This window comes from Chelonoidis abingdonii, chromosome 4, assembly GCF_003597395.2.
Source record: "Chelonoidis abingdonii isolate Lonesome George chromosome 4, CheloAbing_2.0, whole genome shotgun sequence".
NCBI lineage: Eukaryota > Metazoa > Chordata > Testudines > Testudinidae > Chelonoidis > Chelonoidis abingdonii.
In genome coordinates this window covers 33670154-33684887 of record NC_133772.1, presented here as the reverse complement: position 1 = coordinate 33684887, position 14734 = coordinate 33670154, and the positions used below count along the sequence as shown (strand labels likewise).

Here is a 14734-nt window from a genome sequence, read left to right as displayed (position 1 = left end):
GCGTATGTATGCAGTTTTAATTCAAAATGAACCTCTTTTTTTACAGTTCAGCCGCCAACCCGAAAACTGTATTATTCATGCAGTTCTACTGGCTTAAACATCAGATAATAAAGTGGCTGTTTGAGCACTCCAAAGGCAGCATAGTTTTATGTTAGACTCTCAGTTATTATACTCAGGAAGCAGGACTGAGAATACAAGTCTGGGGTGTTTCACAATTTAATTAAAATAACCTTCCATTCAAATGCTAATTTACCACTATTTCAACACATAATTCTGGGACAAAGCCAAACAGACAAAGGAAAAGAGGGAAAGGATACAAAGTGAATACCTAATTGTTTCTGTTTAATGTCTTTTTCTATCTATGATGGCAATCCAGTTCCTTCACTCTTCTCCTCTTCATCTTGATTGTCTCTCTAGTCAGCAGCTCATATGGATATCGGTAGGATTGGAAGGTCCAGCCGGCTCCTTAGGCAACTGACATCTGCCTTTTCCTCCAGAACAATGTCAGGCAGTTTTAAACAATTTTAAAGATCTTCTTAGTTCATAAAAGCTACCAGGGTTTCAGGTTAAGCAGCATTTAAATCCAGCACAGCCAGCCAGGTGGGAGTTGTAAATCCACAGCTACATGAGAATGTTTTGAAATTTCTAGACCACTGGCCTGAAGGGGAAAAGGCAAATCTATACAAGAGAAAAAACTAAAAGGACCAGAAATAAAGGAAGATGAAAGATTGATGGGAATTAAAAAATGGAAGCAAGTTCTGTGGAGCATTGAGATGGCAAATACATTTGAACAACGTCCAGATTTCTACACAGTCCTAGACATACCCCATTCTGGGATGTTACAACCAAAACACATGATGGCAGCTTTCAAAATGATTTAGATTTAAAACAATAACTTTATTGATTAATAACAATTCAGGAACAAATAATTTTCCCAAAGTCTGTTTTCTTGCTTGCTATAAATGTCACATGCTGGCATCTCCCTCCCTCTAAGTGGACCGAGAGTTCCGCATGTCACTCAACAGCAGCCTCTTCAGCAGGAAAGAACGGGCCTGGTCAGACTCCATAGGGAATCCAATGCAGATGGTGACTACCGCTGTGGACCAAAAATGTGTGGGATGGGGAAAGAAGATGGGCCCAGATAGTTATGTCTGAACATTCATTGCAATAGTCTTTTCTGTCCATTTCAGAGATGATTTCACTGAAAACAATGGTGTGCAGCTAACTCTGCTCAGGCATTATATCTAACACTTTTTCTTGGCTTGTTTTTCCCCACAGCTTGAGCAGTGTCAATGTAAATGAAGACACACAGAGAGAGCTAGATGCTGTGAAAAAGAGAAAACCTGATATGGTCATACATATATGGAAGAATTGGAGAGCAGGAGCCATTGCACTGACACCTCTCTGGCCTGGCTGTCGGCCTGCTAGCTGGGACAGCAGGGAGGGACAGGGCCTGCCTCTTTTAAGGCATCTCTGCCATCACCAAGGACTCCGGATGCATATTCTCCTGACTGGTGCTAAGAGTGAGACCCTCACACTATGGGGAAAATATGCTCCCATTTTGTGAGCTTGTTGAATTTACACATTCTGCCTTCACAGGCGCAGGACTGGAAGAGACTCTCAGGGTTGTGAGAACCAAAGGCTTATTATGTAGAGCTGGTTGAGCTTTTAGTTTCATCCACTGATATCTGTCCACATCTTCAAGGTGATAGACTGGGGTGGGCAAACTTTTTGGCCTGAGGGCCACATCTGGGAAAGAAATTGTATGGTGGGCCATGAATGCTCTGAAAATTGGGGTTGGGGTTTGGGAGGGGGTGAGGGCTCTGGTTGGGGTTATGGGCTCTGGGTTGGGGCCAGAAATGAAGAGTTCAGGGTGTGGGAGGGGGCTGTGGGTGGGGACAGGGAAGTAGAGTTGGGGGGTTAGGGCTCTGGGGAGATAAGGGCTCTCACTGGGGGAGGTTGGCTCTGGGGTGAGCCTGGGGATGAGGAGTTTGGGGTGCAGGAGGGTGCTCTGGGCTGGGACCAAGGGGTTCAGAGGGCAGGAGGGGGTTCAGCGCTGGGGCAGGGGGTTGGGTCACAGGGAGAGGCTCAAGGGTGCAGGGTCCAGGCGCTGCTTACCTCAAGTGGCTCCTGGAAGCAGCGGCATGTCCCTTCTCCGGCTCCACCCCTGGCCAATGGGAGCTGTGGGGGCGGCCCTTGGGGCAGGGACAGCATGCAGAGAGGAACCCCCTGGCTGCCTCTATGTATAAGAATCAGAGGGGGGCTATGCCACTGCTTCTGGGAGCCACATGGATCGGCCCCCAACACTGCTCCCTGGCTGGAGCGCCGGAGCAGAGCCATGCCACTGCTTCTGGGAGCTGCATGGTGCAGCCCCTGACCCTCTTCCCTGGCTGGAGTGGGGCAAGCTCCAGACCCCACTCCCCAGCTGTGGGAGTCGTGCTTGAGACAGGACCAGTGTGCAGAATGGAGCTCCCTGGCTTCCACTACAAGTAGGAGCCAGAGGGGGGCCATGCTGCTGCTTCCAGGAGTGTGGAACAGCATGTGACCCTGCTCCCCAGAGGGAGTTTGAGGGCTGGATTAAAATGGCTGGAGGTCCAGATCCAGCCCGCGGCCTGTAGTTTGCCCAACCCTGCTCTCGGCAGTCCTTCACACCAATCCAGGGTTAGTGAGCTTCAGGGTGTGAATCATGTCTAATGCTGGGCCCCTGAGGATCTCTACTGGACATCGACTGATCAGCAGGAGAACAGTAAGCCTGCAAGAAACCTGGAACACTATGTTCCAGCCCCTGAAACCTCTCACATGGGCCATCCCCAGCTCTCAAGATTTCATATCTTTCCATTAAACCTTCTATCAAATATTTAAAATAAAAGTTATGCTTTAACTATGTATTGGTTCTCCTTCTTTATGATGAACTGAATATGGTTTTTCATTTTTGAAGGGCTTGCAAGCTTGGGACTGCACATAATGGAATAGTGTGTAAAAATCTGGTGTCATCGTAGTGCAAATTTTTTCAGTGTTCCCCAGGTGGCTCAGAATCAGCTTAAGTCATACAGATACACAGACAGGATGGGGAAAACGCAGTGTCTGGCATCATGTGCTTTAAAACGCATTTCTATTTCTCTACAGAGCAGATGTTTAAAGCGCACAAAAGGAATCAATTAAGGGCTTTATTACATATGTTGAAAATCGAAACCCAAGAACAATAACAAAGAAAGAAGGAACATACTGGAAATAACAACATCTACCAGTACTCACTCTGCTCCCTACCCACTAAGGAAAGCTACCTTAGTGAGGTCAGAACATGTAGGGATAAAGTGAGAAAGGCTAAAAGCCATGTAGAGTTAGACCTTGCAAGGGGAATTAAAACCAATAGTAAAAGGTTCTATAGACATATAAATAAGAAGAAAACAAAGAAAGAAGAAGTGAGACCGCTAAACACTGAGGATGGAATGGAGGTTAAGGATAACCTCGGCATGGCCCAATATCTAAATAAATATTTTGCCTCAGTCTTTAATAAGGCTAATGAGGACATTAGGGATAATGAAAGGATGACAAATGGGAATGAGGATATGGAGGTAGATATTACCACATCTGAGGTAGAAGCCAAACTTGAACAGCTTAATGGGACAAAATCGGAGGGCCCAGATAATCGTCATCCAAGAATATGAAAGGAACTGGCACATGAAATTGCAAGCCCATTAGCAAGAATTTTTAATGAATTGGTAAACTCAGGGGTTGTACCATACAACTGGAGAATTGCTAACATAGTTCCAATTTTTAAGAAAGGGAAAAAAAAGTGATCCGAGTAACTATAGGCCTGTTAGTTTGACATCTGTAGTATGTAAGGTCTTGGAAAAAATTTGAAGGAGAAAGTAGTTAAGGACATTGAGGTTAATGGTAATTGGGACAAATTACAACATGGTTTTACAAAAGGTAGATCGTGCCAAACCAACCTGATCTCCTTCTTTGAGAAGGTGACAGATTATTTAGACAAAGGAAATGCAGTAGATCTAATTTACCTCGATTTCAGTAAGGCATTTGACACGGTTCCACATGGGGAATTATTAGTTAAATTGGAAAAGATGGGGATCAATATGAAAATTGAAAGGTGGATAAGGAACTGGTTAAAGGGGAGACTACAACGGGTCGTACTGAAGGGTGAACTGTCAGGCTGGAAGGAGGTTACTAGTGGAGTTCCTCAGGGATCAGTTTTGGGACCAATCTTATTTAACCTTTTTATTACTGACCTTGGCACAAAAAGCGGGAATGTGCTAATAAAGTTTGCGGATGACACAAAGCTGGGAGGTATTGCTAACACACAGAGAAGGACCGGGATATCATACAGGAAGATCTGGATGACCTTGTAAACTGGAGTAATAGTAATAGGATGAAATTTTAATAGTGAAAAGTGCAAGGTCATGCATTTAGGGATTAATAATAAGAATTTTAGTTATAAATTGGGGACACATCAGTTGGGAAGCAACAGAGGAGGAGAAGGACCTTGGAGTATTGGTTGATCACAGGATGACTATGAGCCGCCAATGTGATATGGCCGTTAAAAGCTAATGCGGTTTTAGGATGCATCAGGCGAGGTATTTCCAGCAAAGATAAGGAGGTGTTAGTACCGTTATATAAGGCACTGGTGAGACCTCATCTGGAATACTGTGTGCAGTTCTGGTCTCCCATGTTTAAGAAGGATGAATTCAAACTGGAACAGGTTCAGAGACGGGCTACTAGGATGATCCGAGGAATGGAAAACCTGTCTTATGAAAGAGACTCAAAGAGCTTGGCTTGTTTAGCCTAACCAAAAGAAGGTTGAGGGGGATATGCTTGCTCTTTATAAATATATCAGAGGGATTAATATTAGGGAGGGAGAGGAATTATTTAAGCTTAGTACCAATGTAGACACAAGAACAAATGGATATAAACTGGACACTAGGAAGTTTAGACTTGAAATTAGACGAAGGTTTCTAACCATTAGAGGAGTGAAGTTCTGGAACAGCCTTCCAAGGGGAGTAGTGGGGGCAAAAGACATATCTGGCTTTAAGACTAAGCTTGATAAGTTTATGGAAGGGATGGTATGATGGGATAGCTTAATTTTGGCAATTCATCTTTGATTATCAGCAGGTAAGTATGTCCAGTGGTCTGTGATGGGATGTTAGATGGGATGGGATCTGAGTTACTGCAGAGAAGTCTTTCCTGAGTGCTGGCTGGTGAGTCTTGCCCACATGCTCAGGGTTTAGCTGATCGCCATATTTGGGGTCAGAAGGAATTTTCCTCCAGGGCAGATTGGCAGAAGCCCTGGATGTTTTTCGCCTTTCTCTGCAGCGTGGGGCACGGGTCACTTGCTGGTGGAAACCACAATTTGAAGACTTCAGTGACTCAGACATGGGTTAGGGGTTTGTTATAGAAGTGGGTGGGTAGGATTCTGTGGCCTGCTTTGTGCAGGAGGTCAGACTAGATGATCATAATGGTCCCTTCTGATCTTAAAATCTATGAGTCTATTATGATTTGCAGCTCAGAGATACATTTCAAATGGAATACAGAGTAATACTAGACAAGGGCAGAAATGCATCGCTGCCCAACTCCTGGCATAGCAGCAGTAACAAAAGAGCTAAAGAAAGAAGTTTTCTTACACTATTGTTTTTGGTTTACAGTTTGGATCCTTCAGTCCTTGACACAATGACAATGCAGTTGAAGTTCTCAGATCTTTAATCCCTGGGTTCCTAGAAGAGAGAATGGAAGTTGAAAATATCATTTCCTAAAGGCAGATTTCCCATCTCCTTTCCTGACAATGATGGGGTAGGTTTTATTCCACAGCAGACATTTATTATCCATTTTTAAAAGAAAACAAAGAGAAGCCTCTGAAGACACCACAGTCCATTCTTCTGCTGTCGTGTTTGCTATTCATTCCTAAAAGCAGTGTAACTCACACTAACCCTGTGCAGCATGTGTCCCCCTCTAATGGCTGAGTTATGTAAAAGAGGATTATGAGTGAGCTGCTGCTTTCAGTGAAAATCCTGCTTTGCCTTTTCAATTTGGTATAAGAGAAGCAATTTGTCTCAGAAGAATGGAAAAGAGAGTACTTAATCAAAATCCCTTAAAAATGTGATCCGAGTGATTGTGACAACTGGCAGAAGACTACACTGCTTTCAGGCCCAGGGAAAGTTTTCTGTGCAATCATCCTAAATCAGAACTAACTAAAGTATGAATTTGAAGTGGATTAGTTAAACCGCATTAAATCCTCGTATAGACATCATTATTCAGAATTAAAATGCCCTTTGAAAGTGAATTAAACTAAACCTAATTAAGGCCACTTTAATTCTGAATAACAGCATCCACACAGAGATTTAATACAGTTTAACAAATCTACTTTAAATTTATACGTTTAGTTAATTCAGATTAACTTTCCTACATGTCCCCATGTAGACAAGCCTTTAAAGGCCACAGATAGCAGAGAACAAGCTGTTTTTTGGCCACGTAGAACTTGTGTAAACAGCGGAACAAAGTAATGAATGGCTGCTGCCAGCAGTCTTGAATTTTGTGGGTTTCCAAAAGGTATTTGACGGTGTAGATAGGAAATCACGGTGCCAGAGAAAATCATTCAGATTACTGTAAAGTTGTATCAGAAAGCAATGTGTGCCATAAGGATAAACCACGAGTTAGCAGATTGGTTTAATGTTAATGCTGGTATCAGGCAAGGTTGTATCTTGTCCCTCACAATGTTTGGATTTGCTACTGATTTCAACAGACTGTCAGTATGGAGATGGGCATTGTGTGGATAGATGGGGAGATTGGAGATGTAGACTTTGCAGATGACATTTGTCTTATAAATAAATGAGCAAAAGATATGCAGCAAACAGATGGTCTTGCAAATACTGCCAAGGAAGTAGATCTTAGTATTAATAAATTAAAGACAGAAGTTATCAAAATTAATTTATGTAGCAATACTTTTATTTATTTGAGAGATGAAGTCTTGAAAAAATCTTAATAAATTAACTTATCTGGGCAGCCTCATTCATGATACTGGTGATTGCATTTGATATAAAGCCTAGAATAGGTGAAGTGAGTGCTGTATTTCAAAAACTCAGTTCACTATGGAAGTCAAATGTGATTAGCAAAATCATCAAAACTTAGGATCTATATAGAGCAGAGTCCTGGCAAAAAATAAGTCAATTTAATGCAGATGGACAAGAGTTTATTGGTGGTGTCTCCATAGACAGGTAGTATTGGATGCGACCCACAATGGTAAATAGTTTTGAGAACCACTGGCATAGACTATTCAAAGTAGAATGGGTGGACATATAGTTGGTGTTGGTCCTGCAGAGGGTTGAACTAGATGACCTTCTGAGGTCTCTTCCAAACCTAATATTCTATGATTCTCTGACAGAATAAGTAGTGAAGAGCTGTTGGAATGAGCACAACTATCTACTACAATACAAGTGGCATGGAAGAAGAGATGGACATGCTTCGGACATCTTTTAAGAATGTTCATAAGAGGCTACCCAAACGGGCCTCTTTGTCTACTCCAAGGCAAGAGACAGAGAGACTGACCTAAAGGCACAGTCTGTAGCTCCATAAAGGCAGAAGTGGCATTATTACAACTGAAAATATAAGACCTGGAAAACAAGCCCAGCACAGGAATGACTAGCACTGTTTGATATCTGCCTTCTGCTCAGTTAGCGTGAAAAGAATGATGAAGATGATGCTGATGCCTTAAGTCTAATGGGCCTGATCCTTTAATTGGAGTCAAGGGGGCTAATCTCTAGGGGCATAGAGATTTTAAAATCCCCTTCCACACACACCCAGCTGTTACCAATAGCATTACTACACAGAAGAGAAGAAATTAAGGATACTGCCCAGCAGAGCCTACACACAGATCAATATCTCTCCTCTCCAGGAGGGTGAATGCAGTGGAACTGCCTCCATCAGCAGCCAGGCGGAGCTATATTGTAGATGTTGACTAATGGCTGGGGAACACCTGTGACATGGCCTGTTACTGGGCAGTGCAGGAAACAGCATGGCTTGGATGGTAGCCTTTGGGATGATACTAAGGCTAGTGGAGAGGGAACAAGAGGTGATTGCTTGAGGACTTCAGGCAACTGGCTGGGTGCCAGTGCAGAGTCCAGGAGCAGCAGGAGCTGAGCTACAATCAGCTTTCATTTGAGAGTCTTCTGAACGGTCTGTTGCTAATCCTGCTGTGAGGTACTGGGGTATAGGTGGTCTGAGTTAGTGGTCACAGCTGGGCTGACATCTGGGATGGGAGTTGCCAGGCAGGAGTTGGAGGAATTGCAAGAGCCACGTTCCATAGGCAAGGGTCAGAGTCAGGCTGGAGTCAGAGGCTGGAGATCAGGGGTGGTATCAAATTAGACTCAAGAGGCAGGAATCAGAATCAGGGGTAGAATCAAACTGGAGTCACAGACCAAGAGATCAAATAAAGTCTGGCACTGCAGCAAGCCAAAGTCTGTGTAGTTCCCTAGAGGGCCACAGGGTACCTGACTCTGAGACTCTTGGGCAGTACTTCCTGCAGCACCTATTCTCCATAGACCTCCCTGGCTGAGCCTCTGAATCGCCTCCTGATGGCACTCCGGAAATATCAGTTCTCCCAGGTGCTACAGACCGAGCGTCTCATCCCCAGGTCCTTATACCTGCTCCTTTTGATGTTCATCTGCTGGTGGGCCTGGGCAGGTCTAACCCCCTTTAGTACTGTGACGAGGCTGTAGAAGAAGACAGGTCACTTATATAGAGCACTCTGGATCTCTTGGTAAACTGGTCCACATGAACAACATGCCTTTTGGTAGGATCAAATGCATGGAGCAAGGAATGTTGGACATACCTATAATATGGAACTGTATTTTGGAAAGCAGTGACTCTGAAAAGGACTTGGAGTTATGACGGAGAACCAAATGACCAGGATCTCCCAGTGCAATGCTGTGGCTGAAAGGGACAATGGGATCCTTGGCTGTATGAACAGGAGTGTATTGAGTAGGAACAGGGAGGTTACATTTCTCCTCTATACAGCACTGTGAAGCTGGTGAAGCTAAAATGTTTGCTCCAGTTCTGGTGTCCTGCTTCAGAAGGGATGTTTAAAAATTGGAAAGGGTTCAGAGAAGAATGCAACCATTATTTGAGGACTGGAAAACCTGTGTTACAGTGAAAGGGGCTCTGTCACAATTATCAAAGAGAAGGCTGAGAGGTGATTTGAGCATGATCTATAAGCACCAACCTGGGGAGAAGATAGGTGATAACAGAGGGGTTTAATCTAGCAGACAAAGGCAGCACAAGGCAGCACAAGATCAATGGGTGCAAGTTGAAGCTTGATACGTTCAAACTGGAGCTAGGTAACATTCTTCATTCATTAGCTATTGGAATAACCTTCCAAGGGATAGAGGGGATCCTCCATCACTTGAAATCTTTAAATTAAGTCTGTGTATCTTTCTAGAAGCTATGCTCAAGCTCACTGAGTGAAAACCTATGGCCTGCATTATGTATCAGGTCAAATGGGATGATCACAATGGTCCTTTCTGGCCACAAAATCTATTAATGTGAACCAGTTATCACTGGGGTGGGGATGGAGAAGGGAGTTGCTGTTGTGATGTTAGTGAATGAAGCCACTGTTCTATTTTATTTTATTTAATTCTCATTGTTCTGTGTGAGGCTTCCTGTCTCAATCACTGTAGCTGAATTTTGAAATGATAAATGTCACTAAATTGTTAAACAATGTAGCCCTAGAAACTCAGACTTCAGGTGGTGCAACCTGAGTTTCAGTTCTGAGATGTGTGCACTTAGAATAGCTGTATTGTTTAACTGAACAAACATCTGATTATGCCATTGTGTGGCACGTGGTCGCTTGCTGGGCTGAGATACACCAAATGTGTCCAAGAGCCTATTGCATTCAGGATCAAGCAATGCGTTTCTGGTTACTTCACCCTTAGGACAGAGAGATCAGAGCTCTCAAATAGACTTTTAAATTCAACAAAGCAAACTAGCAATGGTCTTAGAAATCTCTCTTCAAAAGGAAGCTGATTTTCTGAAATTGAGATAATATTTAGCTATGCAACCATTCCCAGCCCATAGAACCTTGCTTCCTCATCCTTTTATCTCATACAGGCTAGTTTCCCAGGAAGATCATTTATTCCAGCTGTTTCTGGATCTTTCTGGTTAACCCTCGCTTCCCTACTTCTGCCTTCCCTGAAATCATGAGGTTTTCTGACCCAACTACCTTGATCCTACTGGGCCCGGAGGGACAGTGTAATCTCATTTTACTGGGAAAGATGAGGACAAATCTGCAAATATCTTATAAACCTCTGAAAAAAAGGCAGTATAATGGTGACATCACAAGATGCCACTCTAAGGATTTATGGATTTCTATTAAATAAACTGTGATACTTACAGAGGAAATAACCATTTCCATAGCTTTGCTATCCATCCTTCTTCTCGTTCTCCAATCCCAAGCATACATTTACATAGGTAAAGTGACTGATTACTACGACAGTTCTTTACACAGAATGAAAAAGCAATTACATCCATTGTTGTAAGCCTGATGTGTTCCAGTCTAATTCCTTGGAAATTAGCCATGGCGCGTTTCGCAAACTCCTCTTCCCGACTCTCATACAAACAGTGAAACAACTCAAGCTGGTCATGCAGTTCCTCAGAGTCCTTATAGGGCAGAGAGGAGATTTTTTTAGCTTCTACTTCAAACCACTTTAATAATTCCAGCTTTACTGTAGATGATGTTTTACAGTGTAACTTTTTCTCCATATCATTTAGTCTCTCTTTATTTAAGAGACCAAACAAGAAACGTACAGTTAACATCAAATAATTATTTTTAGATGGTCCATAAATTTTTAACAGCTGGTTCACATCTTTCTTAGAAGTCAATGATTTTTGCTTTGTCTCTTCATCTTTCTCTAGCCCATAGAACAGAGCTGCAAAAAACTCTTGGAAACTCAAGTGAATGAAGCTGTAGACACTTTAACATTCTGAGTCTTTTTGAAAAATACTTTTACCCAGAAACAGAGAGTGAATGTTAGACAAGGATAAATTGTGCTTCTTCAGATCACCTTCTTCAAACAGTATTTTCCATTCTAAAATTCCATCTGCAGCCAATGAGCAAAGCTTCCACAGAGTAGTTTTAGATGGTTGCATATGTATTGAGTCAGTGAAACAATCAGTTAGCAGAGTGGACAAAAAGAGAAAATATACTGAGGTGGTTGTTTTAGAAGTTTCTGAAAGAGCTTTCTCTCTTTTCATCTGTTGCTCTGTGGCCATGCAGAGTATCCAACACACAATGGGGACAAAGCACATGGTGAAGAGCATTTCATTTTCTTTGACAAAATTAAAGACTTGTGTTGCTTTCTTTTCATCACAAAAGAATTTATGAAAATATTCTTTCCTCTCTTCTGCAGAAAATCCCATTATCTCTGCATAACGTGGAAATTTCAAATTCTGCTGTAGTTTCTCCAGAGCAGTTGGTCTTGTAGTGATCAGTAAGAAGGATTTTTGTAGAATTTTCTGTCTCAATAAGCTGCACAGTACAGTTTTCACTGGCTTCTTCTCAAATGGGTCAGTACACAGACTAACTTCATCAATATCTAGCAAGGAATTCATTTCATCAAAACCATCTATTATGAACAGGAGTTTTTCTGGCTTCTCAAAGATTTCTTTAATTGGTCCTTTTTCATTAAGACAATTGTCTAAAACCAAATCAGCAGCACTTTTCTGTGTAGTAACAAGATTTATTTTTCTGCAATTTATAAAGAAAACATAATCAAACTTTTTCTGATAGAGTTTTCCAGCTCCCCAGTCCAACATAATCTTTTTTGCTGTCATTGTTTTCCCAGTTCCAGCTGTTCCCTGCAACACAACAGTTCTTGTGATTTGTTGATTTCTACCAGGATCAAATAAAGCACTAATCTTAGTGAGATTGGTTTGTTGAGCCATCGGTTGTACGTCTCTTTCCTTTGGTGATTATTTCATGTTCTTTCTCCTCCCGTCCTTGATGTTCCTTTACAATAAACAGTTTTGTATATCTTTTGTCTAGACTCACACATTCACCCAGACGAGAATTCCTGTCTTCTATTATTTGGTATTCTCCTTGTATATGTTCTCTATACTTCTTCCAGTAATCTAATTCAATGACAATGGCATGAAGCATTAGACGTACTGAGTATAGGTATTCAAACAAAGGTCATGTGAACTGCCATTCATTGGTTATATCCTCCAGTTGGACAAATCAAAATATTGGTGGCATTCTACTCTTTCCGTTCTCCCCCTCTTTTGGCCAGCATTCCCACCATCACATGACTTGTACAATTCTAGCAAAATGTCATGTTAAAAATAGTCGCTTGTCTTTTATAGTTTAACTATTTTGTCCTTGATCATCTCTCACCTTGATTCTGATTTAGCAAAGCCCTTATGCATAAACCTAAGTTCCATTACAATAAATGAAATTTGAGCATGTGCTTAAAGTTAAGAAATTTGCTCAACTGCTTTTCTGAATAAGGATAATTTGACTCATTCCTTTTCTCTTTCTTCTGATTTTTTCTTCTAGTTTCTGTCTTATTTCTTTATTCTCCCCATTCCCCCACTGGCCCAGGTAAGGTGAGTCTTATTTTTTCTCATTTTTAACTACTCTTTTTGCTCGCTGGTTGTGTTTTCTCTCCTCTCCTGTTGCTAGCTCTTTTAAACTCCTTCTGTTTTTCTCACCTCAAGATGCTTGTCTCTGCTTCACCCTCCATCCCCATTCCATGCTACTGCCACTCCAACCACTGGAGGATAGGACTGGACACTGATGATTAGTCTGGGCCCATCTCTAGTCCTGTGCTGTGCAGTGTGGGAGGTGGACATTGTTTCAGTGGACAGCTGACTTGCTTATGAAGACCCTGTCTACACTATGTTAGATGTGTTAGAAAGACAGTCTTTAAAATGTTTCTAACCATGGGCACCACTACACTAGTCTACACGCTGTGTGCATAGGGCCAAAACATAGGAGCACATTTTAAAAACAACAAAAACCATGTTCTAGCCTGAGTATGAGCACACAGACCAAACCAAAATGCATTACCTGATTTAGCAGTATCCATGTGTGAGCCATTTCTACAAATGGTCATCAGACATAATTCCTAATACAGTGTAAATTGACCCAATACATGCACAGTAAATGACTTCTTCATAGGAAGCAGCCCTGCCTGTGTCAGTGTGGAATTTGTGCCTTTATAATATTATGGCCATAACAGTTTTGTACATTTGTTCTTTCTTCATAGGTCAATAGTACAGTCCTTTAATTATATTTATTGTTGTTCTCTGAGTTCCCCTCATTTGAGATGCAGCTTTTTGGCATAATTGGACTAAGAAGTGGATGTGGTATTCTAAGTGCAATCTTACCACAGCCTTTCAGAGAGGGATGATCATCTCCCTGCTCCTTGGTATGACATATCTCTGCACAGGGTCCCAGGTCCCATTGTCTGTTGTTCCCTCTTGTTTCTTCAACTTTTGCTTTTTTCTCCTTTTCCTTTGAAAAAACTAACAGAAGAGATTAATTCTAATAATACCATAGCGTTTAAGGCCCAGAAGAGACTAGATTATTATGTGCCAGAGGAAGAGAATAGGAGAGATCGAGGTGCACCGGTGTCTGAAGCTCACGCAATGGCAGGGAATTGATTAAGTGAGATAAACCCAGATAATCCCGGCAAGTTAACCACACCCGCACACTGCACAGAGAGCTGGAAAAAAACACAAGTCACTGCCAATCTGACCTGCTGGTTTACATGCACAAGTTGTAAAATCCTATCCAGGGTTTTATCATGTAATTGCCACCTCATCCAAAACTATAGTGTCAGTTATACTATTTCTATAATAGGGCTAGATTGTACTTGGTGTTTATGCAGACATGGAGGGAGAAGGCATGGTCCTCATTCCCTCACAAAACCGAGGAATAATTGTAGTACTTACTCTCAGGGGAGCAGAGGAACTGCATCCATGGGAGAACCAGTACCCCAAAAGGTCAATGAAAAGCAGAGAGAAGGTAGAGCCCTGACCCTGTTCTACTCCACATCTGAATGCTGAGCAGGAGCGGCACACATAGGAGAATATTAGAGCTTGTTAGAAATTCTTTTTTCCCCACTATAGAAAATTTTAAGTTTTTGGACAAAACAAAATAAAACACAAAAACAACAACAACATCAAAAAACAAACAAACAAAATCTTCATTTTCAGCCCAGACTTTTTGGCTTTTGAGGGTTTAAGTAAAAAATGTTGCTGTGATGTCTTGGAATTATAGTTTGGCTGCCTTATGCTCCCCTTCTCCTTTATGGATCAAGCTTCCCAGTTTGACTTCATCTTCCATGATGCACCACAGTTTTCTCGCTTGCTGAGCCACCATGGTGCATTGTGGGAGATGTAGTCAAGAGAGGGAGCCTGGCCCAAACAAAAGAAAGAAGTCATGAGGCACCTGAGACTCCTACACTGCACTCCAGGAGCATTTCAGAATCAGAATGTTTCTGTTTTCATGAAAAAAGTTTTTGATTTTTTTCCCCATGGAAAGCTGACAATCCCCCCCCCAAAATGTTGTTTTGACGAAAACCCAATTTTCTGTTGATTATATGCTGTACCTTGTTGGTCACACTTCCCATGCATGCCAGGGAGCTCATGGAGATTGTAGGTGCTGAAATAAGGGACTGAATGTCTCTTTGATCATTATAGGCCACAAGCAAGGCTTACAAAAGTTTCCTGA

The 14734-nt window shown here is 42.1% G+C and overlaps 1 protein-coding gene across 1 annotated transcript; it reads right to left on the bottom strand.

Moving 5' to 3' along the window:
• Positions 1-10515: 10515 nt before the first annotated feature.
• Positions 10516-11943, bottom strand: LOC116836375 (NACHT, LRR and PYD domains-containing protein 3-like; the record flags this gene model as incomplete). The annotated part of the gene is given in 1 exon segment (XM_075065828.1): positions 10516-11943. A coding segment is annotated over 1 exon segment (1428 nt), but the record flags the coding sequence as incomplete, so codon positions are not given.
• Positions 11944-14734: the final 2791 nt, after the last annotated feature.